This window comes from Corvus moneduloides, chromosome 3 (genome assembly GCF_009650955.1).
Source record: "Corvus moneduloides isolate bCorMon1 chromosome 3, bCorMon1.pri, whole genome shotgun sequence".
In the NCBI taxonomy this organism is placed as follows: Eukaryota; Metazoa; Chordata; class Aves; order Passeriformes; family Corvidae; genus Corvus; species Corvus moneduloides.
The window spans coordinates 7,667,755-7,694,148 of record NC_045478.1 but is presented as its reverse complement, the minus strand read 5'-3'; the positions used below and the strand labels follow the sequence as shown (position 1 = coordinate 7,694,148).

General features: G+C 41.4%; 1 protein-coding gene across 3 annotated transcripts in view; it reads left to right on the top strand.

The window, feature by feature from the left end:
* Window positions 1-26,394, top strand: part of KLHL29 (kelch like family member 29) — a 392,991-nt gene that overhangs the window by 236,058 nt on the left and 130,539 nt on the right. For 2 of the 3 annotated variants that reach the window (XM_032104043.1, XM_032104041.1), the window contains exons 4-6: window positions 11,218-11,331; window positions 18,521-18,662; window positions 19,401-19,946. In XM_032104043.1, coding sequence (XP_031959934.1) covers window positions 11,218-11,331; window positions 18,521-18,662; window positions 19,401-19,946 — 802 coding nt within the window. The remainder of the gene's footprint in view (window positions 1-11,217; window positions 11,332-18,520; window positions 18,663-19,400; window positions 19,947-26,394) is intronic. The other variant, XM_032104042.1, reaches the window with a different exon arrangement.

Here is a 26,394-nt window from a genome sequence, read left to right as displayed (position 1 = left end):
GTTTTTTAGCTGCTGTATTGTGTTCTAAGAGTTTGTCAGGGATAGCAAGAGTTCTGAAGAATCTCTTTTTTCTTTTTCTTTTTTTTTTGTTTAATAGAGTTACTTTTAGACTGATCTCCAAATAAATTATATACATTTTACCAGTGAAGTGCAGCCACCCTTGCAAGAAAAGTGGTTGGCAGTCAGTTCATTGTACAAGGGTGGAGAATGAAGAAACAGAGACTGAGGAAAAGAGCCAATTCCACCACGGATAGATTCACATGGCAGCTTCTGACATGCAGAGAGCTCTCACTCCTATCAAACAGCTCAAGGAGCCCATCTCAGAAGGGCTAACTACTCCTGTGAGGGTCCATAACTGCGGGTGGCTGGGGACCCAGCCTCCAGAACTAGTATTTACACCAGTAATGTGCACAGGCCCACCAGATGCCTGGACAATAACAAAAAGATTTGGTCAAAGCTCTAGTATGAGTAGAGTGATGGCTGACCACTGCTTCCTTCAGACATCAACACCAAATCTTGTGGGCATGCACAGATACTGGGGCTGGGAGGCAAAAGGGAATGTGGCCAAACCCCCTGTCCAACCTGCATCCCCTGCCTCATTTCTGCTGACATTCCAGTGCACCCATGTCCCATTTTTGGAGGTGACAAGCCCGCCAAGTCTGGCTTTCAAAGGCCCTTAGGTGCCTCTGGATTTTCAAGCTTCAGGTTTGGCCACCCTAACTCCATCTCTGTGGACTTAGGCAGAAATCAAGGGCCCTCTCTACCTCGGCTATTATGGAAATCCCTACGGTGCCTCCCTGTGTTATTAAAGACACCTGACTACCCCTGAAATGTGGCCCTAGGAGGCATGGCCAGCTGTGGTGGTCAGCCTGGATGGTCCCATACTGAGGTGCTCTGGGAGGTGAGTGTCCTGTCCCTCAGGGAATGGGAGGCTTTAGCTGTGGAAGAGTGGAGCTCTGGTGCACAGGTTGGCCCACTGAGCATTTTACACTAAAATTCACTTAAATAAAGGATGAAAAGCCAGTCCTGTTTTGATTTACAAGAGGAAGGAAGTCTTTTACTCTTGCAGTTACATTTTTCTTTAGCTTACAGTTAGTAAAATGAAAGAATAATTTAGAGGTTCAGAGGATCTCCATGAAGTATGAAATAACCCAGTCACTGCTGCATTTGGGGACCTTGAAGACAGTCAAGGAACTAGGATTGAGGCCATTAAGGTCATCTGGTTTTTTCTCAGTAAAATCCAGTGGGTTTTGATGTTTAGCAACTTGGTAAGGAATGCTTTTTAAAGGAAAAAAAGTCATTTATTCCGGAATTTAAGTCCTGGGCTTTATTGCTAACCCTTGGGAAAGGTTTTGTAACAGCTCACAGTCTCTCTAGTGTTGAGTGTCTCTCAAAATGATGTAGGCTCTTGATCTAGCCAACTTGCCTGTATCTTTATATTAAAGTTGCACTTCTTATGATGGTGGATTTAATTGAATGCAAACAGAATTGTGTCTAGGTGACATGATCAGACTGTGTTATGCAAACTCCTACATTATGACATTCCTCTCACACTAACTAAAAGCTTTGTTGTAACATATTAATATAGAAAGGGTTATTTGTTTTGCTAGTAATAAAGGCTGTATATTTGCTGTTTAGAAGTAGTAATAAGGTTGACTTTTACACAACCTTGGGGAGAAAGTTGCGTTATATATTTACTTTTGAAGAGTTAAAAATTAAAAATGCATCTTGTGTATGTTCAGCTGAGATGAGAGCAAAGGAGAGTACATACAAATTCCATCAAATACAATTAGCATAATCAGAGGCTGGATGAGAGCCACAAATGATTGCACAAGGGGAAAAAAAGTAGTTCCTGGGATCTTGGTACATTGCCTGAAGCTGAAAGGGACACAAAGCAGTAGGAACTATTTTTACCCAAGGGCAATTTTTTTGCTGATACTGCCCTTGCAAGCAGCTCTTATTTTATTATTTTTATAGATTCTTTTTCTGCCTTAAATTTGTATACTGAATTATCCATGAGGATAAATGTCAGAGTGGATTAAGATTAAATTAGGAACTAGATACTTCAAAACAAAAAAAACATGCCTCCTTCCTATGTACTCCCTTTAGTTTAGTTTAGGGTGTTTTGCGGGGGGAGGACATTGGTTTTTTTCCCTGTAGATGCACTAGGCTGCAGCTACATAGAGTGTATTTTCCTTTGAATCTTTTTACATTCAGTTTTTCTGCACAGATAATTTAACTTCCAGTATCCCATCTTCTTTGGTTTAGGTCATCATTTTCTTCATAGAGTTCCTGAATTTATTTCTTCTGCTTGTAATATAGCTGGATGATGTTCTTTGTCATTTTTTTCCCTTTTTCCCTCTGGTTCTGCTGCAGTGCACACGGGGGCATAGTCAGAGAGTTTACAATGGCTCCTACCATCTGGAGAGTGATGAGTAATTTAGACCACTTGTTATCCAGGGCTGCCAGACTCCAGCTTCTAACAGAGCCGACAGAGAGAAGTAGGCATGACACCAAAATTAGGTACCTGTATTACACTGTTTAGCTGCCACCCTTAGATCTTACCAAGTTAGTTATAATAGCCCTGTTGATGCTAGTGGATAAAAGCTCAGTGTTAAAAAATTCCCCCCATGTTGCACACAGAGGGTTTGCCTATCTGCAAGACAACCTTTTCCTTCTGTGCTTCTTTTTTTCGCAAACTGGTGCTTTTTTTCTGTCACTTTGTGTTTCATCTCTTGTTTTCTCATCATCTGCTCACCTCCCTTCCGCTCCCTCTGACACATGCAAATGCTCCAGAATATATGAATGCACTCATACTTTATTAGTCTTTTCTCATATGCATACTTCTCTGGTTTTTATTTTTTGCTGGGCTTGCTTTGTTTGGCATTTTTTACATTTTAATGCAAAATATGCTTAAGGGTGTCTATTTAAAAGTGCAGTTGTTTAAACACTCCAAATGGTCCCTTTGGGAAGGCAGAGGAGTGCAGGGAATACAGACGAAAGCGACTGATGATGACTTGTATGTAGCACATCTTCCTTTGCCCACAAAGCCATGTTTACAGCACTGATCTGACCAGTTTTTGGCTCAGAGCAGCTTCCAACAGTTGCTTAGTCTTTAAAATATTTTTTTAAATAAAACCCCAGTGCTTTCTCTCACTCTCTGGGTTCAGAGATCTTCTCCAAGAAAAATTCCAAGGGGCAGGAGTCGGTCAGTTGAGCACTACCAAGATGTTTTCTGAGAAGTAAGATTGCAAACACATACAGCTGGAAATAGAGCTCTCTTCCCATCGGGGAAACGCCTGTTTTCTGAATACAGGAAACATTTTGGGAGGTTTTAAAAGTGTTTTAGATACACCATTCTTTCCCTCTGGTACTCTTTCAGTTCAGATAATGCTACTGATGTCCCTGGGCTTAGAGCTCGAGGTAAGATGCTGTGCTGGGTGTGTGACAGCTTTTCCAGACATGAAATGTCACAAGTTTAAACCTCCTGTTTTATGCCCTATGCAGCTGTAAACCGGAATTTTATTCCACTGAGAAGGACAGATTTTTAGTTCACCAGTGGAGTTAGCTCTCCTGGCTAGTTCTGAAAGGGCTTGAACTCCCTCAAGCTTGGTGTTGAAAAGCTGTAGAGAGTCACATTTTATAGCTATTTTACTTTTAGTAATGAAATCTAAAAAAAAAAAACCGAAAATAAAACCGAGACCTACCTCGTTCAACCTTTGGTAAATAATTTCAGTGTACAAATTTACTCATGAAAGAGAAGGAAATTAAAATATGTCTCTAGATGACTAGTTCCAGAGGCAAATAAATCATTTTTAAGTAACAGAAACAAGAGTATCTTACACTTTTCACCTCTTTAAGAATTACAAAGCTTTTTAGGCAGCAACTGCTGTATAAAATGTGATCAGGGAAAGCTGTTTCCACGTGTCCAGCTTGATGCTGAATGTGGCCATGATGCAGTGAAACAACATGGGACTGGATGAGAGGGCTCCCGCATCTCCTCAAAGCAAGAGGCGAATATTAGGCAGGCAAAAATGTAATTACTGGAGTTGAAATTGGGCCAAGACAACGGGAATGACAGCACATTCTTGGGAAATGAGCTCTTTGATCGTAAATCTGTGAAGCAAGCTTGCCAACCATATTGATTTTGGTAGTGGATTATCACTGACAGCCAGGATCTGCTGCCCTCCTGCTTAAAGCAGTGCCCTAATAGGTTTTTAGAAAAGCAGCCAGGGTAGTACGTAGAGAACAACTCCCAGGATATGTTCACCCCATCACAGATTCCCTGAGTGTGTTGAGTTGGCCCCTGGAGAAGTCCTGTACCAGTGTTCAATGCCAGGGCAGCGAGTCCTACATGTTTGGGAGGTGCTGGCCCCACATAGACCAGGTACAGGTGCGCTGTGAAATGTCCAACCTGCTGGCATCAGCAGCTCTCTGCAGGTGCCCATCCTTGTGCTGAGGCTGATCTGGCTCTGCTCTCTTTTCATCATGAGCTTTGACCAAAACGAAACGTGAGCAACGCCTGACCTGTGTGAAAGATTTTGCCTTCAAATTCTGCCTTTGGGAGACAGTTGCTGGCTTTACCAAATGTAAGACCCAGGTTTCAACAGCCGACACATTAGGTAGTGATACTTACAAGCTGCTGGCACTTTTGTTCTTAAATGAAATTGAGTACACCTATGAGGAGGCTGTTGGTTAAAATAATGAGATAAAACTTGAAAAAGTGCAAAATAATACCTGTACATCATCCAAAGTATCTTTGTGCATGAAATGCATAGAGATTGTGCCCTGATTCTCAACTGACAATTCCGAGTCCTACTGTAATACAAATAATAACCAGATATTTAGGATAGATTAGAATTTACTTTTGGATCCATTAGCATTATTGTTAAATCTGACAAATGATTTAGAAAATGTATATGAATTCAAAGAGCCTGCTCATCATATTTTGTGACAGCTGGGTGAATACTTGACATCTTTGTGCTCTTAAAAGAACATATGCAATGACTCAATTTCATTTGTAGGGTTGAGGGAATTTATTTGCCTAATTTTGAGCCCACTAGCACATGATGGATTTGAAAGTTCAGTTCTAACAGGAATATAATTGGGTTCTCATTTCACTTAGGAGAGAGCGTGATAGAAAGGGTGAAGAGAGAGATAGAGACATGGGGAAAATAAAGTAAAAAAATGAAACTTAGAATACTCATAAAAAAAATTGCAATGAGATTGAAAAAAGAATGTAGTAAGGCAGAGCGTGAGAAAAAGCCTGTACATACAAATAAGTTACTCTTTAAGGGGGCAGAAGAGACAAAATAATACATTCTTAATCATAGTGCCAAATGTCTTTTGGCTGAGAAGAGCTGATGCTTTAAAATTTACTCATTGTCATAGCTGAAAACAAAGATAAAATATTAAGTCTTTAAGTTGTGGGAAGGGAGAGATGGATGTTTCTCTAAATACCTTCTCAAGCTCAGTAAGTAAAGCAGCTCATCAAGTGTTCAGTCTTGCAAGGACAGTCCTTCAGCATCAATACCTGGTGCAAACAGTGAGCTGCAAGGAAAGGCCACAGGGTCATGGTCATACAAACCAGGTCCCATGGGTGAACATCAGCCTTGCTGACCAGCAGTGGTTGCCTCATGTCTCCGGTGGCTTCATTCGGGACAAAGACCATCTTACGCTCCAGAGGTCAGCTACCACTCACAACACTTAGCTTGGCCTGTTCCCTGCATGCAAGGAAAGTCCGGGGGTGATCACAAGTGCCCTCTTGGATGACAGGATGGGCGTGTTGTCTGCTGGCAGTTACCAACAGAGCATACCTAGAGATGGAAGTGACACTGTACCAAGTGATAGTGGGGGAGTCTTCCTGTACAGCTCCTGAATGCTTCATAAGAGACAAAGATTTGGATTTGTTGATTTGGATCTGACCTGCTTACACATGCATTGGCTTCTGTTGAGGTTACAGCAGCTCTTTTTCTTACCGTTTTGGAAAGCTGGGTAAACCCTCTGCTTTAGCCCCCAGTATGCACAGTGGGATCAGTGGCAGTGTAGGTTTCTTCTCTCACTGTGCTGCTGAGTACTGCTGCCATGTGAGCGGCACATCCAGGCCAGTGTCCTTCCTTATCCCATGTAGCATGTGGGGCCAGGATTCACAAGCAGAACAGCGTGCCAGCATTCTAAAGTAGCTTTATTAACAGTCCTTAGGGAGTACCTCTCCACATCCCTCATTTATCTTTTAAATGAATCTCTTAGCACAAAAAGAGGGCAGGAATTGAGTTTGGTTTCAATCTAACTCAGCATTTATGTTTCCCCAATTACTTCCAAATGAGCTGGCTCCTGACGTCCCCAGCCTTTCTTTTGCCTCACATCAGACACAAAGTCCCTTTGCCGCTGGTCACTGATGGGTCCAGTTGAACCAGCATGAGCCCAAGGCATTTGAAGGTAAATCTCTGTTCAGTGCTGTAGGACCTTGTCAGCTACTTGAGATTTAGCTTAGTACATAGCAAATAGAAGTACTTCTCCTGTGGTACCTGTATTTACTTTCATTTTTAGGTAAGAACTACATTTTCAGCTATATCACTGGCAACTTTCATTAACACTCCTTGTTGAACAGTAGATTTTTCATCTTTGTGCTTTACTAACGTTGTAGAATTAAATGGGTTTTTCTGTCTTTTTGATTGTATCCTGATACTCTGTCACCTTTTGATCTCTGTGTAGTGCACATAGACTGTAAACTCCTTGAGGTACAGACTGCTGGGGAAGGAGGATGTATGGGGATGTATTTTTCTTTAGAGGGTGCCTACTGTGGCAGAGCCCCACATACTGTGGTACTGTGAAATAATAGTAATGGCATTATTATTATTATTATTATTATTATTATTTCTTCCACTTTGTAATACCCAGAAAACTCAATTTTGTTTAAAGCTTATTGAGAACTCTAGGAAGAGAGGGAAATGGCAACCTACAGACACAGCAAATGGCCTGAAGTACTAATACATTTCTGACTTTATACAGCAACTTCTCCTTAATCTGATCACTGGTTAATTTAATCCTGTTTCCTTTGATTGGATCCCCTGGAACCAAATAATTTGTATTGTGTTTTAGTCTGGTATTTCTGATCATTGTCTTTGTTAATTTGATCAGAATTGATTGAACCAGTCATTGAAAATAAATGATATAATTAATCAAATGCAGCATTAGAAAAGCAGGCCCTCAGCAGGTCTGTTAGCTTTTACCTCTTGTTTTTCTTCCCCAGTACATGAAGCTTGGACTACTTTTAGAAGATGAACATTTTGTAACATCCACAGCTCAGTACTAGAAAGGGGAAGAGATACATACACATCTATATACATATGCTTGTTTAATGAATGGAATGGAATGGAATGGAATGGAATGGAAGTAGTTCACTGGGAAGGGACCTACAGTTACCATTCAGTCCAACTTTATATCTTCTCTCAAAGCATCTTAATGTCACAAACTCAGTTACCCTTTCTGAGACAGGTGTGCTTGGTGGAAGATCTTGCTTAATGGCTCAACTTTCTTGGTAACTCAGTGATTTTAAGAAACTCAACATGTGATCAGTGTTTGAATTTGGCACAGAATCATCGATAAGCATAAAAAACAAGATATGTCTCTGTGCTTTGTTCTAATAACATGTGGATAAGCTGGTATAATCAGAGCTTGTCTGAAGCTAACAGTCACTCCAAAAACTGTGCCATAGGTGGAAAGGAATTTTGGATTCACAACAAAGATTATTTTGATCTCTATCTGTTGTGTGGAAAGCATCCTTCTTGGATTTTTTTTGGAGTAGGTCTGTGGCCCCATTTTGCTTCTTCTCTCATGCTGATCAATACTTGTGACCAGAGTCGGCCATTTTGATCTGCACTGTTAGATATTTATAGATTTGTGTTATAACTGAAGCTTTATTACAACAAACCAAGGCTCAGTTTGTCTTCTGGAGGCAATGGTTGCACAAGAACAGCTAGAACTCCCCTTGCCTCTTCTGAAAGGCACAGCAGGTTCAGCAGGGGACATGCCGCCTCTTAAGGGGTATTACCTGCAATGACCCAGGCTGACATGCCTGGCAGTTCACCCTGGGGGGACACAAGGACACTGTGTGCCCTGCACCCATCCTAGAAGGAATAGCAGCTTCTGATGGACCATGACCTGCAACAGCAGAGGAGAAGAATTAGGAAGATCGGGTAACAACTTGCTGTTGTAGGTGAGGTATCCCTACCAAAGGTCATTTAATTTTAGCTTGTCCTTCCCTTCATGGCTTACAGAACCAACCTGTGTTATTTAGTGCTTACAATAACCCCTCTCTCTCTCCCTGTCACCTTGAAGTTTCTTGAGTGGGAGATTATTTTTAGAGGTGGTTTTACTTTGTGTTAACTTCCTGGGAGCAAAGAGAGTGTGAGGTTTTATGCTTTTTGTAACATGAATTTTCTTTAAAAGATACATAACAAGGGATTTTCCAAAACAGAGAAGTCTTTGGCAAAACTCCCCAACCTTGCTGGATTTCCTCTTCTTAGTTAGTCCAGTGGTTCAAACTGGATGCCTAGAAGAATTCAATCTTAAAAGAATAAAAAGTAAAGGAATGTAAAGCAGTGAAGGAAATGTAAGTAGAGCTTAATCGTTATAGTACCCATTTATCCTTGGGTGACAGAGGACTGTTTAGCATCATGAGTTGCCATGAAAAGAGTAATACTGAAGGATTCACACCCAAAATCAGAATGAGGTGTCTGGAAAAAATGTGTGGCAATGTAGCACAATTCTGACAGGCATACTACTAACACTAGCCCAAGCTATACCATTATCAGTTTTGCTTTAAATCATGTGGCTGTGGACAGCAAAGTATGTCTAATAGCCATTTGGTAGATTTATATCTTGGGATGCAATGTTTGCCATAAATCTTTTAGAAGGATGGTGGTTGAGGCACCTGAGGCAGTCATGCTAGTCTACGAATCCGTTCTGCTGAAGGAGAACAGGAGGACTGGGCAGCTTCCTACTGGTAGCATGGAGATGTGGAAACAAAACAAGCAAGAATGCTTTGATGTAAAACCTACAGAGCAGAAAAATTGGAGAAAACAGTGACTGTGTTTCCAGCAAAACCATATATTAGCACTCTACTGTAAAGGACTGCCTCACTGACTGATCCTGCACTGAACTTCTTGTGTTATTAAAGCTCTGAATCTGAATGGAAACAGGGTTGTATCTGGAGACCTCCTTCCCAAAAAGAATCTGCCAGTCACATCTGGTCAGAACAGCTTGGGGAATGTTTACCTTCTTTTAGGAACTAGCTAGGAGATTGATGGGTTTGAGCTGGTTTTGCACAAACTTGTTTGAGTCTTAAAAGGCATTTTCATCTGTCTGCACAGAGAAAATGGTTTTAATAGAAGAGGAAAAAAGGTTTTAATAAGAATCATTGAGATACTTGATTTTGGGATAAAAGGGAACGCAGTATATTATTGTAGTATTTTTACTGTGGAATACATTTGTGTTTCTCCTACACAACCAAAAATTTTAACAAGACCAGTGCAATTACAGGAATACCCAGATTTTAGATGTTATCTTGGGTGTAGAAAAAGGGATGGATATTAAAGTGTATAGTCTCTGAGAGAAATAGCACTCTAATGCTGTTTTTCACATCTGCATTTTAGTGACTGCATAACTTACCTTCATAAGACAGTCTTAATTGAACATTTCAGTAGAATTTGAATAAAGTCTAATATATCTGGGATTCCTCCTCCACTTCTTAAAATATGATGTGAAATTTATTAGTCTTAATGTACATATCCCAGAGCTAATTGTTTTATCTTGTAAATCAGTTTCTCATCTTTTCGATGGCTTTTACTTTCAGATATAAAGAATAAATAAATTCTTGATTGAAAAGTCATTTTTGTTTTGCAGTAGAAAAAGAGGGAAGGGGTCATCTTTATAAATGCAAAAGGATTTTTAGTTCTTTTTTAATTATTTACAAATGCTGAATTAAAGGACAGCAGAGTTTAAATTATGCATTAAATTAGCATGTTACTGATGGAAGTCATTCAGAGAAAGTTGAAATTTTTTAATTGCTGTGAGCCAAATTCAGCCACGATTTAATAGCTCAGTTGATGTTGATGAACTTAAGGCAGTGATAAATCCAGACCTATAGGCTTATTTTTCTTTGTGCTGTGAAAGGTAAGCATGCTGTTTCTACAGTACTGACTGTCCTTTTGTTTGAGAGTTGACTGAGTATACTTTGATCCTTTTTTTAGAAAAAGAATTCTCTGTTCTCCCTTAAAGAAAGCTTCCTGAGACCTGGATCAGATTATGGAAAATAAAGTGAGCACACAAAAGTGCTTGTTAGAAAGTGAAATTTATGTGCAAACTAAATGTGCCCTTGATGATAGCCTTATTGATCAAGCCAACTTAATAAATCAGTAATATCACACAGCACTGTTCAACACTCACAGGCTTATATTGGTTTTCTTTTTTTTCCCCTTTCTTTTTATGTGCCTGCTGTGTAGGCAGAGAACATGCACTTTCCTGCCACGGAGTGTGTACTACAATTGAAACATTGAGTTCAGAGGGCTTGAATGTAAAATGTCGGCATCCAATACAACAAAAAGGAACTTTTATAGCAGTAACTTAATACTGGGATTGGAGCCTTTTACTTCCTAAGTATTCCTCTCTTTCTAATGCTTCAGCCCTGATCCAGAATGAAATTTGGGGTCCTGTTTGGATAATTAAAAGAATTCCATGGGAAATTTGGCATGAAAATGCCATATGGAGTGACTTCTGAACCTAGCAATGGCCAGTATTTGCATTCAAGATAGATGTTTAGTTTTCAAGAAGTCTGCCTTTAGCTTGTTCTTCAATAGCTTTGCCAGTACACAAGGGCAACATTCTTTGTGCACCCTTGGGATTCTGGTCTGACAAGCACTTACTCCATTATTGCCCATATTTCCTTAAGCCCTCTGACAAAAGCACTTATGATGGACTGTATTTATCTGCCCGTGCCATGGGATGCCTGCAGGATCTCTGAGAGCCCTCTCGCATTGCGCAGTGCATGTTCTCTGTAGCTGCCGCGTTGTTCCCGATGCCGCGTGTTTTCTCCTCCGTCGTGAGATGATTTTGCATTCGTAGCTTTGCTCTGATTTGGGGTTGATCTGCATGCAGACCGTGTTAGCAGAGGAGGTTCTGCTCAGGCTAAAGTGGGGCTTCTGTGCTCGAACCCAGTGTCGTGCGCTGATGTCCCTGGTGTCCTGGAGCAGCAAGTGTCGCAGCCGGGACCTTGGTTCGATACCTCAGCTCCGTTCCCTGATGTTCTCGCTGAGAAATGAAGGCAGCTGGGTGAGTACCTGAGCCTCTGCTGGTGCAATTTGCCAAGACGGAATACAAAGTAGCATTTGTGAAGCACTTCTTGTCATTCCATGGTCCTGCATTCATTCCTAGCTAATGACTGGAGCACTGGTGTGAGAGCAGTGGTTGTACTGGGCAGTCAGCCACCAGAAAGAAATAGATACCACCTGTAGTCAATTCACAACCTTTTTCTATCCCTTCTTTCTGTCTCCTTTTCCATAATCTCATTCCTTCTCTTTCCTTCATTAACCTGCATCTAATGTGGATGATGAGCCTTAGAAAGGGTTAATGAGACAGAAGCAGTTGACCCTTTCCCCGTTTAGAGTTATCTTCCACTGCATTGTCAAAGCTTGGGAGTTTGGGCTGTCTTATTTATGAGAGTAGCCAAGGCTCAGTCCAGGAAAGCTGGGGTTGATTTTGGTGGTGGGAAGAAGCTGGACATGCTCATACCTGTGCCTTCTTATCAGCTCGCAGACTGGGTAGTGAGAAGCTCTGCTCTGCATGGAGCCAGGATCACAGCTGGGTAAAGGTACTGATGCTGTGCTGGTCTGGGACTCCTGTGAATGGGTGGAATGCGCCTCACTCGAGAGAGAAGCAGCAATGTGTTTCACTGAGTTAGTTCAGTGAGTTCAGTGGAATTTTAAAAAGTTTAACAGTGGTTTACAAAGGTTAAATAAGTTTGATGGCGAGGTTCACCTTACTAATTACTGCATGAAAGAAGTGCACAGATGCAAACTGAGTTAGAATCAAGTTAGATTGCACCTGGCTGCACCCAAGTTCCACCACTCTGTACCTCATGACCCATTGGGAGAGTCTTCCTTACCATTTTGCATCCTTGGTCTCTGTGCAAAACATTCTGAGTCTCAGACTTAGACAAAGGTCTATATCTAATGAAAGAAATACAAAGAGTGAGGAAGAGCCTCCTGTTGAGTCACAAAGTTCAGAGTGGACCCGCTTGCTTTCTAAACTCCTTATGGAGCCTTGGTGCAGTTAGGTCCAATCTTAGTCTCAGACTTGGACAATGGGCATATCTAATGGAATTATCTATAGTAAGTTTATAATAATTAATATTGAGCAGCTACATGAATTAGTAATATTTCATTAGTATTAATTTAGGTTCCTGACAGATCTGCCGTTAGTTAAAGGTCTCTCTGTCTCAAGGAGCCTCCTTAAGAGGTGTCCCAGCTCAAGGAAAGATCACCACCGAGCAACCAGGCTGCCTGGCCAGAAGAGCTCAAGAAGGCTCACTTAGGCTGTCGTATATATGGAATAAAGTGGTTGGCTTATAGTCAAATTGCATGCAATGGAAAAGGTGTGCATGAGTCTCCTTGTATCTGCAAATTTCTTTGCTCCTTGATTAATGAGTCTTGAAAAAGCCACCAGCTATTCATGTGTTAATCACATGATCAGTGTTCCAAGCTCATGTGCATCGATGCTCACTTGTGTCACTGTTTCCTTCATGGTTTTTCAGAGAACAAGTTGAAACTAGAGAAGTTCTTGGCCTGGACATGGATCAGACCTTTACTTCCTTCGCAGCCTGTACCAAACTACCACAGTTTGTTTAAGGGGTGGAGTGCATCCATCACAGGGATGTGGGCCCACCTGGGGGTCTCCAAGCCTGTGTCATTAACCTCGAGGTGGGGATGTTCTTAAATCCTCTGCAAAGCAAGAGCAGGTGCAGACTTTACCCCACTGCTAAGCCGTGTGTCTCTGCAGGCTGTGCCATAGTGCTCCAGAGCTCACACTAACTGGTGGCTTCTTGCTGGATGGTGTTTAAGGAGTTTAAATATTGAATTATTCTCTCTGTTCAAGAGGGAACTAAGACTTCTTTTGTCTTTTATGCAGGGTAGTAACATTTTTCCTATGAGTTAACTGTATTACTCTCTTTCTTGTGGCTCCCACATTAGTTTTGGGAAGAGAAAAACAACGCTGTGTCATTGCAGAATTGCCTGGTGATGGGAACTGTAAGGTAGATGAGTTCTTATCTCCACCCATGAGCAAGTTCTTGAGTGAGGTTTTACTGCAGGACTGTTCTTTCTGTTCCTCTTGCACACTGGCTTGTCAATATCTCTTAGGTTTTTAATACATTACAGTACATCCATCTCTTAAAACAGTAGTTTAATTTCTGTAGCCCAGCCACACAGCCAGTGCTATGGAGATATTGCTATCATCACTGCATCTTTAAAAGCTCTGCTTCTGTCCTTAAGAGCTTCTTTGGCCATGGACTAAACTCAGAAATATATTTGGGTCCTGTCCAGCGCCATATAGGAATTTACTCCAGATGAAGATTTATCCCTGTACAGTTCAGATTTTACATGCGTGTTTCATGCACACAATATCTGTTTCATGCAATATTTAACAGTGTGAACTACAAATTAGGCCATACACTCTTTGGTGCAGAGACCACTGAACTTTTTAGAGCATCAGATACATTCAGACTTTAAACCTAACCAGAGCCACCAGTCATTACCGGTTAGAGGCATAGAGAACAGCTTTAAAAGGAACTCCCTCATTAAACTGAAGTTGCTTTTACCCATGACAGGCCATAAAACCTAAATCTGTGGGAGGGAATGTTTGCCTCTGTGCATGCATGCATCTTAACCTTTTTATTTTCAATGGGGAGAGAAAATAGACTGTGTTGCATATTGGATACATTATCTTGGTATTAAGCTGCCATTCCCAATCTCTTTTGGAAAATTGGAACAGAGATTCGCTACTTCTCATCCATCACTTTAAATGAAGGTCTTGGTAAAACAATTTTTATTGCTGGGAATCACAAATAGTATCCCTCTTTCCAGATTAGTTCTTTTTTGCTCATGAAACTGTTAGAATAGGTCTTAGCACTCTGAGCCATAGCAGGATGTATGTCAGTGGTTCCACAAGCTTTGGGGAAGATGCTCAAGTGTGTTTCTAAGGACCTCCCAGGAAGTGCTTGATTGTGTTGAGCCTGGGGAAGATTGTACTGGAATTTTTGTTGTTGGATTTTTGTAGTTGTTGTGTTGGGGTTTTTAAGATCACTAACATACTCTTTGATGCTGTAAGTAGTACAATAGGTTTTATGTTTCCATTGTTGTAAAGAAGGTCTTACTAAAAGTTTAGGTCTCGTTTCATTAAAGATTTGTAAAGCTTAGGCCTTAAAGTCTGACCTAGTTGTAGCTATGCTTCCTCAACACCTAATAGTAGCCATGTAAACTGATGCTGTATAGACCGAATCAGTAATTCCCAATCTTTAGCACCAGCTGATGGGTGTGAACTGATAGACTTTCTTGTGGATATCCTGAAAAGCCCCATGAATCTGAAAGTTTTAATGTGTTAATATAATAAGGTTCAGTGGGCCAGCTGTACAACAATTATGACTTCTTGAGCTACAAAAAATTGACAGTCTGGCAACTTGACTGTGTTAGTCTCATGTAATTCCAGAATTGTTCCGTCTTTCTCTCTTCGGCCTGTAAATCTGTGTTGTGGTTAATTTCCTTAAAACTGGGAGACTGCTCCCTGCTGGAGTTCAAAGTGGCAGGTGGTGAAATGCAGACTTCAGCTGAAGATTTTATTGATTCTTAATGGTGGCTTCAAACTAAAGAGGTAAAAAATGCTCAGATTTGGTTTTGGGGTAGTCTATCCATGACAAAGAGCACAAATTGAACATTTTACAGATGCTAGAAAGATGCTGATGCTTCCTTAAGTAGTCTTTGTAGTCTGCCAGGAATTTCAGGCAATTAACTAGCCAATGTTGCTGTTGACTAGCCAGGCTTCAACAGACCTTTTAGAAACCTTTTGGTCTTTTCATGTGTTCCATGTTTAATTCAAACAAGCATCTGACATGAAAGCTAAAGATAAAAGTGTAACATAGTACAATTAGTTTCTGTGAAGTCTGTTGATCACTAATGGAACACAGCTCTTCCCCCTGCACAACTAGCATAATACAGGCCATTTTTTGGTCATTTGTGTTGTACATTAAAAGCATCAAATAGAGCACTGTCATGGGCCTGAGTGAATGGACAGAAAGTTCCTTTGTTTGATAATGCTGGAAATAATTTCGCTTTCCAGAGACGCAAATGGGTAATTGCTGCAATCAGATCAGAGACATGTAACACTTGTAATGTAACCCTTCATGTATTAAGAAAAATAAAGCATAAATTAGATCAGAGACCAGAAGTATGTATACATTTTAAAAGGAAGTTCAGTAAGCTGTTTCTCTGTTTCCACCACCATTACTGTCTGTGTTTCATGGACGTGTGTCATGATTCAATACCAGCTGATCTCAAGCACTTTCTGATCAAACAAACACAAGTTCAGGAGTACAGTTTGAAAGCAACCTACTGGATTTGTGCATTTAAATCCACTGAGCCTCTAAGAAGCAGTGTTTGTGAGCATGTTTAGTGAAAGGTCTGGTATTTAGTGAAAGTGAAGGAGAATTGTTTATTGATAGCAAACCTGATAACCTCCTTCCTCTTTTTTTAATGCTTAAAGTAAGGAATTTAGATCTAGATTTGGCTGCAGACTCTACCACTTTCACACGTGTCTGGTCTGGTGCTCTAGGTTTTTTGGAAAACAAGTTCCAAAATAGGCAACTGGATTTTTATAGGATTTAGGAGAGCTGTATCACGTACTCCCTTCTTTACCCATTCTGGACAAAACACAAAGGGTTCTTCTAAAATTGTAGCATGTGTGTGTGGTTCTGAATTATTTAAGGTAGAGGAGTATTTTTTTTTTCTTATTTTAGATCAACACCATTTTAAAGGAGCTTGGGGATGTAACAAAGTTAAACAAGATGCTGCCTGTCTTGACAATGCCACACAATAACGAGAAGTGTGTATTTCAAACCCACTGGTAAAACCCGGTTCATACAACAAAGAATGCAACACACAGATGCACATGTGGAACACACAGAGCATGATTTGAGTCATGAATCCTCCTTTAGGTTCCTAAAAATGCCCATCTCTCTATATTGCATTTATGTTTTTTTAAAGCTTTACTTTAGAATAAATACTGGTGTTTCTGGGGGAAGTATTTTAGCTGATATATAGGCAGAGAATGTTGGTGGTTCTTTTATTTATTTATTTTTCTACTGCGGAGTGCTTTGGCTGCTGTTAAACAGTTTAGCTAGATCCAAATGGATACTGCTAACAGGAACTGGTAAACCACCAGCAGCGTTATATCCTCCTGTGTCAAAGACCCTGTATAATGTAAAAGCTAAAGGTATTCAGAATAATCATTTTCTCAGGACAATTTATAAATAGAAAGCATTTCAAAACTGAGACTTATTTCTTCCCCTCCTGCCCTTTCTTCACCATGAATAGAGCAAAGCTCTTGAAGCTCTTGACTGTCTGCATGTCCTCTCTTTATGTCTTTTCTGACTCATTTTTATATCAATTGCAAAAGTTATAGAGGTAGTTGAAATGGTGGGGACAGAAGTAAATGTGAATCTAAAACCAGAATATCGTTGTCCTTGGTGCAATTAGAATAGAAAAAAAATCTGGAGAAATGACATTAAAAAAACCCAAAACCACAACCCCCAAACTATAGAAAAGAATTAAACTGATGAGTTTTAAAAAATAACAATCATAGGAAAAAAGATGTTAAGAATAACATTTCCTTGTGAACATCTGCTTTTAACAAAGTATAGCATTTCTAGTGGGGGAAATATTCCCATTGTAGCTTCTGTGAGCAAAGAGAGCAGCACAGCAAAACCCATGTCCTCTGTCAAGGTCTGCACACACAACTCCTGACTCCAAGAGCCCACCAAGGATAATGCTCAGGTAGAAAAGGGGGTGGGTGTCAGGAGATTTCAGGGGCCCTTGGGTGAAGGAGGGAACATTGGAGCAGGGCAGGTGCTAGCGGAGGTGCTGGTGGGGAAGAAGGGAGGGCAGGAGGAAGCAGGCTCCTCCGGTGGATATAAAGACAGGAGGAATGACTGATTGGCTTGGGGAGGGTGTGCATGTATTTGCAGAGGGCATAAATGGGTCTGCTAATGACTTCCTTTCATGGGGTGATTGAGGTACTTGGTGATGGGTGAATAGGCTGCTGGTGTTGACAGAGATTTCATTGGTGCAATGTGACCCAGGGCATTTATGGAGCTGCTGTACCCCCATCTCTGAGCTAAATTATTTCCCAGATGTGAGGCAAACAAGCAATCGCTCAGACTGGTCTCCTGTTCTTTATGGCTTCACTCTTTAATACTCATTCAGCAATAGGCAGCTGGTTCCGTTTGCTTGGTTTAGAGGTTCTGACACCAGTAAAAACAAAACAAAACAAAAAACTTTTAATCTTCCAGCAATGAAATACGCAGCAGACTTAAATAAATGAGACCTATTGGAGCACCCTTGTTTTCTACAAGCCTTTTGGAGCACCCTTGTTTTCTACAAGCCTTTTCTCAGCAAAGGCATGATTGTTTGGGAAGGTCCCCTAAAATTGCAGCAGGGGTCTGGTGTAGCATTTAAATCCATGTGATAGTTTCTTCATCAAGAGATCTCTTTCAGGTCATGTCTGCTTTGATGATTATTCAGCCCCTACTTTACAGTTATTTTAACCTCTCTGAAGACCTGCCAACATACCCACTTTAGCAGCCAGTGATGTTATGCTGCTTTTTTTTATTGGCATTCAATTTTAAGGGTTGACAGATAGTAAATACGAAGACTTCTCTTTACTGTTCTATAGTAATTTGTCCTACAGTTGTAAATAAGTCTCTCTTGTTCTGCCTCCTGCTAAACAAAACTCACTATTTTTGGAAGAGATTGAGCAAACAGAAGATTGTCCTATTTTATGTAGCTGCCACTGAGTGGATATTACCATATCTGGCTTGTGTTCTGTTGGGGTTTTTTATTTTCATGGAAAATGATGCGACTTATTTCTGAAAATATTAGTTTGTTGTGGGTTCTTTTTTTTTTTTTTTTTTTAAGGTGGCTGTATTAAATTTCCAGAAGAATTTTTTTCAAATATATTGTATTTCCATACGGACATGTCATGCAAGCCTGGAGGACAATCACAGAATCAGAGAACTGTTAGGGTTGGAAGGGACCTCTGGAGATCATGTAGTCCAACCCCCAAATGAATGATACTTAAAGATCTTAGGATATCCTCTCGGACTGTAACAAACAAGCAAGCTACTAGTTATGAGGAACCGTAATTAATCCCAGTAGTCAAAACATTTTTATTCTCTATTTTTCTTTCTCTCTGGTAGACACCTTGCATTTCCAAGACTGAAAATCAGCCTCAAGGACTTGCAACAAGTGTCAGGTGGGGACAGACACCCATCAATCAGTCCACGCCCTGGGACACTGATGAGCCGCCATCTAAACAGATGAGGGAGAATGAAAACCCAGGTATGTCTCTAATCTTATTTGTAATTCTAGCAGGGAAAATCGTTCAAAGCAAATTCAATGCACTATCTCCACTTACCTCTGTAAATAACACTTCATTGTGAGCCCTTTCTTTATTCTTTAGCAGGGGTTTTCCCTCATTGTAAAGACCCCTCAAGTTTCTTCTATGCCAGGGCTGATATGAATGTATTAAGATGCTGCAAGTTCATTAGAGCGGGTTTTTTTTTTCTCCTTCTCTGCCTTCACTAGGGGAAAAGGCACTCTGTAATACTTTAAGACTTCTTTTATGTCCAGAACTACCTGAAATGATTTCCAGCTTCCAGACACATATCATACATTGTGCTACTGAGCCAGACGTCTAATTACAATGTCTTTGTAGTGGCTGGAGCACCATTATTATACACACAGAGTGTTTGTCAGGGAGCCGTGAAAGCGCAGCAGGGAAAGAGGTTAATTTTCTTGGAAGCGTGCACTTAAGCTGCATAAAGTGCAAAATACATAAAACCGCAAACATGCCGCATGTCACCTGACGAGTATTTTAACAATTGCACTCACATCGCTGCAGCAATTTTATGCACTTACTGCTTGGGAACGGCTCCAGATCCCGAACTGCTTTAGGTATTGTGCAGCGGGGCGTGTGGGCGTCATCCGCGGGTGCGGGAGGGGAAGGATGAGGGTGTTGATGTCTGTTCTCGCCCATGCCGAGCCCACCACCATTGCCACCCTTCCTTCATGCCACAGGTGCAGCGCCCTGGGTCACCACAGTGGCAGCGGGCAGCCAGCCCACCCTCATCACGCACTCCTACGGGATGACACAGCCGCCCACCTTCAGCCCGGCCGCCAACGTCCAGGCCCCAGTCATCGGAGTCACACCCTCCCTCCCGCCGCACGTCACCCCTCAGCTCCCACTGATGCCAGGCCACTACCAGCTCCAGCCGCAGCCCTCCCAGCCCCTCAGCAACATGGTGGTCAACCTCCAGAGCCAGCCCTTGTACACCAACAGCCAGCCCCTCAGCATGTCCTCCATGAGTGGCGTGGGCCCGGTGGCCCACCCGGGCCCCGGGGCGGCGGGCAATGGCCACCTGGCCTGCCCCATGCTGCCGCCACCGCCCCCAGCCCTGCCCTCGGCCGCCCTGCCCAGCAGCGCGCCCACCACCAACGGGCAGGCGGCCGCCCCGCTGCCCCCCAACGCGGCGGCAGGCGGCCCGGACAACACCAATGGGGTGCAGATGCTGCGGACGATCGGCGTGGGGAAGTACGAGTTCACGGACCCCTGGCACCCCAAAGGTAAGGCGGGCCGGCTCGGCCCCGTGGGGCGCACAGCAGGGGTGGGTGGCGGCTGACCCTCGGCATCCCCGCCGCTCTCTGTGGGCCCGCCAGCCCAGCCCTGGCAGCTGCCTATGCGCTTTTCTAAAATGCAGAGCTTTTGTGAGTTACTGACAATAAAAAACAGTGTGTCAACAGGAGGTAGGACAAGCTCTGGGTGAAAAGTAGTGAAAAGCAGCTTTCAGGCCCATCAGATAAGCTGGTGTTCCCAAGGGTAAAGCAGCCATCATCCCATGCCTCTCCCTGTGAAATATGCCCCATGTTTCCATACGACCACTGTTCTCCTGGCTGCAGTTGTGCATCTGCCACAACAATGACCACCTCCTTCAGCCCTTGTCTTCTCCCTGCTGTGGTAGGAGCCCAAGCCAAACACAAGTCAAGCTTATTGCAGCTGAACAACCCGACACATTCAGCGTTAAGGGGAAAACTCTTCATTACCAGCTTCATTGGGCTCAAATGCTGCAAAACACCCTGAATAGTCATGAGTGTTCCGAGAGGTTGACCTTTTCCAAGGAGTACTTTGTAAGTGAGCCCCTCCACTGGGTCACGGTGGAGTGTTACTTCTGAATGTCTTACCCCAGACACTTCAAAACTACCTATGCTCTGTGTGCTGAGTTTCCAACTGCATTTGCAGAGTTTTCCCTTCCTCCCTTACAAATCACAACTGGTACCACGTGTACAGGTAAAGCAAAATGGAGCTTACGAAAATATTAATGCAGACCTATCAGCAAAATCAATTAAATTGATTTTCTAAAAAACCAGCACCTTCATTAAGTCTGTGATATTTTATGTATGCATTTGTATTCAGACACAATCCATGTGTAAATTATTTATTTGCCACAAGCTATTAAGTTCTGTTGTGTAGCTCTGTATTAAAGACAAGGAATCTCTATTAAAAATGATCAGTCCAATAACTCTTCCCGCTCTTTACATAAATTGTACTTTGGTATGTGTAAACCCTTACCAAAGTTCCCTTGAAAAGGAGCTCAGATACAATCTCAGCAGTACTTCCCTAAAACTAAATATTTGGATTGCTTTTCAGTTTTCAGCTCCAAACCCCAAATATGATGGGGGCTCTTGCTGGATGGTGAGCTTCTGAATTGCTTTTTGAGCTCTCTCTGGATGGACTTTAAGAGATACTGGCCCAGTCAGGTAGCCAAAAATTAACCAACAATTTTAAGAGTATCGTTAATTCTTTCACTTTACAAAAATAAGAAAAAAAGCCCAAAGTCTGCAAAAGCAATTTGTTAGGTCACATTTATAAGTTACAAACCATTGATTTTGTAGAAGGAGAAAGGGGAGAGATTTATACTCTAATCCTGGTAGACTGAGTTCTGCTGGATGTCTCTCTCCTCCATAGGAGTTATCTGTCTTCTAAGAGGCATCATCTCCACTTTCCATAGCCACCTATCCCAATTTGCTGCACTGGGTACTCGGATGCATGATCAAATTAACACAATTTAAAGGATTACTTGGTGTCACTGGAGACACGTGCAAATATACAATACAAGGGAAAACACATAAGCTTAAACCACTTTCACAGCAGTAATTTGATCACATATCTGAGCCCTAGTGACACTAACCTAGTGAGACAAATGAGCACATCAGTGACTGCACACTTGAGGTTAGGAATACTCCTAAATGCCTTGCATACTTAGGGCCAGCAGCATCAGCTGTTATTTACTCTTCCTCCATCAATTAACCTTCAGCAGATCTCTGGCTAGCAGATGAAGTAAACTTCAAATCAAAGCCTAAGTAAAAAGATCGTAAAATATTTAATCAGTCTTTAATATTTGATTTATTCTGACAAATTCTTAGTCAGCCCTCTTGCTTAACCTGCTGTAAACCCCAGTCTAGCCTAATAGTCCGAGCACCCTAGAGACCAGTCAGCCCAGGAGATGTTCATTAAGGTGCAGAGCAGAGTTCCTCACTGGAGGATGCCAGGCATGCCAGCCCTAGCTCTGCTCCTGTATTTGGAAACCCCTGTACCTAGGAGAAGCATCATAAAGAGAATATTAAAAGAAGCAGTATTTCTAATCCGTGGCAACTGCTGACACATTAGCTGTACTGTACCTTATAAACTGCAGGCTAGACAACTGTTTTTCCAGGGATTAGGGAGCTTCTCTGTGACCATAAGCTATTGAGTTATTCCCACAGTGGTTAAAAGCAAACAAACAGAGCAGAATGAAGCATGCATATACAAATGTCTCATAAGCAGGACCTATTTTATAGAGATAAAGTAATCCCTTCCTCTGTTTCCAATCTAAAAAGCCCTTACATCTAAAGCCATAATTCTTCATGACACACTTGAAGTCAGAGAAGATATATGTTGGATTTGCTTGTTTTGAACGAGAGAGAAACAATCAGGAAAGGGGAGACAACTGAGTGCTGAACCAGACCTTAAAATCTCACTAGAATAAGATTGTTAATATAAACTCTGTGAGTTTCAGTGTGGCTTGATTTTCTAATTATTTTACATTTTAATTTCTGCCCTCAGGGATTTCAGTCTCGAAAGCCTGACTGGTTTCACAGTCTTACATGATAGATATCTTTCTCTCCAGTAATGGAGACAGTGCTAAGCCGTTCAAATATACAAGTTCAAACTAGTTCCCTACAAGTTTCATTTAAATATTCTCTGTCTTTCTTGGGGAACCTTGGCCAGTATTATAATAAGGGCCACTGCTAATGGCCTTGAGATCTATCTCATTATCCTCTGGAAGTCTGAATTATTATTTCACTTGACAATCCAGTCTTGTCCAGGTTTGAATAATTACCCAACTATCCCTTAAGTGAAAGAGCAGTTCTTGCTGGTTAATATTATAGGGTTTCTTACATTTTTGATTTTTTTAGGAAGCTGATTTGAAACATTATGTTTGTTTCCCATGATTATCTTACCTTTGGCTATGTATGTTTGGGCCATTTTATGCTGTGTTCATGCAGAACCAGGTTTCTTACTCAGCTGTTTCTAAATACACGTATACAAGTAAGTTGACAAAAGTTAAAGGCACTGCAGGTGTGATGTCTCCTTTGCAATAGGTCAAGAGATCTCACTTACGTGACTGAAAGAGTCATTTACGTGGCTCTGCAAAAAATGCATTTTGATAACAAGAACCATGATAGAAAACAGATGTGTCATTTTCCAGTGTTCCAGATAATTTCTACCTAATTCCATTGAAACTGTTTGTAAAAAAATGTGTGCACAGATTGGAGAATCTGCTTGGTCAGGATGGGTTATATTCTTTAAGTACGAGTTAACTTTAGCTACACAATCCATTTACTTGGTGAATTTGTAAAGTTGTTACATTACAAGAGACATAAATAAAGTTTCAAAGTAGTTATTGCTTTTAGCAGTGTATGAAAAACTGTGGAGATGCCTTGTGAAATGCATGGGGTCTTTTACCATACACAATCAGCAGGAGTTTTGGGAGGCATCTGGTTTGGCCTGTAGTTTCCATTTGGATAGGATATATGCCAGGTATCCCTAGCTGACTTCAAAACCTGTGACACCTTAACACAGACATGTAACCAAATATTTTATGGCAGAACCAGCCCTTGTTTTCTATCCATGTCCTGAATCTTGCTCTATAAGCTAAAGTGCCAGAACAATTAATAAGGCAGAATATTCAGAAACATAAAGATGTTCATTGTGAATGTGTTCGGCGAAGATCCACTGTAGTTCTCATAGCCAAATTTTTACGTGGCTTCTTCAGAAACTACAGAGTTGCAAAGACTATTCAAACATATTTTCAGGATCTTCAGGCTACACGATGTGGCCAGCACAAATTGTCACTTGTACAATGTGCCTGCAGGGAAGAGAGAAAATCATCCCTTCAGTATCTGACACAAGGTACCAGTGTCCCCTGCCATGGCACAGTGACAGAGACCAATGTCTATGTGCCTGCCAATCCAGCTGAGCCCAAACAGAGAGGAATTAATCAGTCTGAAGAGATTGGTTTCTTTGCAGAAACTGAGTAACTGAGATTTGGTCCTTGACTGTTTCCTAGAGCAGTATGCTTCCTTATAGTCAAGACTTGTAAATCCAAAACTGAACCCTTGGTGGATAGCTCTGACATATGCAGAAGATAAACATTCCAGCTTGGACTCTGAGATCTGTTACACATTTGGAAATACCCTCTCTTCATAAACTTGATATACTTCGAAGCATAGCTGCTAACGCAAAAAATGAGGAAAATACAGTACTTTATTGCAGTACTTACTCCTGCAGTGTAAAATTAACCGTGGACATCATGGTGTTTAATTTGCGGATGTTCGTGGATAATACTGATGTTTGTTTCCATAGTATTTTTGTTCTATAATTCTTTGGTTTGCAGTCTTTAACTAGTGGGAAAAGAAAGCAGATGCTAATTAGTGTTCAGAGTGTAATGACTGTAGAAACATAACAATATCAGAAATAAAATCTGAATGTTAATCCTTGTAGCACTAATGTCTTAACACTTCATTTTCAAGCATCAGCAAATAGCATGAACTAAACAATAACAAAACTACAAATGAATACTGTTGCATCATCACTCATTGATTGCACCTTTCACACTTGACTTTATTGCATTGGAATTCTCATTAGGCCTCAGACAATATTTACTTTCCTTAATCATGAATAGTAACAAGGCAGAGTACAACATTTTGTCAATAACTATCAACTTTTTCTTCAGAAAAGGCTGAATTTTCAAAGGGATTTCAGCTTGACCTGCATTTCTGTGAGTGTATCTAGTTCTAGACGTGAATGCTGGGGGTTGGGGAATGTTTAAATTCTTCCTGAAACCTAACATTTGGAATTCTAGTAGCATTAGTTAGAGGGTATTGTGTGGTGAAGGCTCTAGAAAGCTTCTTTTCCATTCTCTACCGTGCACCAGACTACATGGCCTGTGTAACCATAGGAAAATCTCCCTTTTGTCTAGAAAGGTAGAGAGATAAACAGATTATGAAAATTATAGATATAAAATTATACATAAAATTGTGTAGTGTCTGTGTACATGTATATACATACATATGGATATGTATGCATATAGTCATAGAGAAGGAAATCTACAATAGAAATAACTGCATTCTCTCCTATTTTTTGTAGGACAGTTAAGTTAGAATGGAAGTGTAAGCATTGTGCATGACTCTTACTGTGTTTTCCTTAGGACAGCGGTGATTTCCTGGGATGGCCTAAATGGTACCAATGTACAGATAAGTAGTGGTCATTTGTAAGCTCAACTTGATAATGATGCATAAGACTTCACAGAATCACAGAATGGTTGAGGCTGGAAGGGACCACTGGAGGTTGTCTGGTCCAGCCCCATTGCCAAGCAGGGCAATCTAGAGCTGTTTGCCCAGGACCATGTCCAGATGACTTCTGAATATCCGCAAGGATGAAGACTGCACAAACTCCCTGAGCAAGTGTCGGTCACCCCCACAACAGAAACATGTTTCCTCATGTTCAGAGGTAGCTTTCTGTGTTTCAGTTTGTGCCCAGTGCCTCTGGTTCTGACACTGAGCACCAAGGAAAAAAGCCTGGCTCCAGCCTCTTTGTACCATTCCTTCAGGTGCAATTTATATACATTCATATAATTTCAATTTATGTACACTGATGAGATCCCACTGAGCCGCCTTCTCTTTTCCAGACTGAACAGCCCCAACTGTATGTACCTCTCCTCCTAGGAGAGGTTTGTCATCTTCATGGTCCTTTGCTGGACTTTCCAGCCTCTCTTGTGTTGAGGAGCCCAGAACTGGACATGCCACTTGAAGTGAGGCCTCACCAGTGCTGAGTCGACACTCAGGGTCAGACAGGGTCACCTCCTGCGATCTCATGGCAATACCTGGCCTAATGCAGCCCAGAGTACCACTGGCCTTCTTAGCTGCAAGATGACACTGCTGACTCATGTTTTAGCTTGCTCATGCCCAGTAATGAACTAAAAGCAAACAAGTCCTCTAAAATCAAATTTTTATCAAAATGAGTTACCGTCTTCTTTCATTAATACAATCCTAACATGATTGAGAAGTGATGAGGGTATCTAAATCACCACTTGAGTGAGAATGAAATACATTTCACCTTTCTGTGGTCCAGGCAGGGTGTTTTCCGTAATTTCTGTCCTTTTAATGTCACTGTCGGTCAGGTCATGACAGACAGTGATTTACTGCACTGAAGAGTCAAAGAGGGCTTGTAATAGTCCTAGAACATTGCCTTGCTAAACATAAAGCATAAAAAAGGTGATTGAATTCTCTTTTGATTGACATCTTTCAGTATGTCAGTGACTTGAGATTTCCACATTTCAACTGGAGGAGGATCTTTTCAGCACCACCAGTATTTTATGTGGGTTATTGTTTGAAAAAATTGGGGCATTGCTGAAGTGAGTCAAAACTCCCTGAAACTGCTTTTAAAAGTCATCTGGTCCGTGCTGCTATTTTT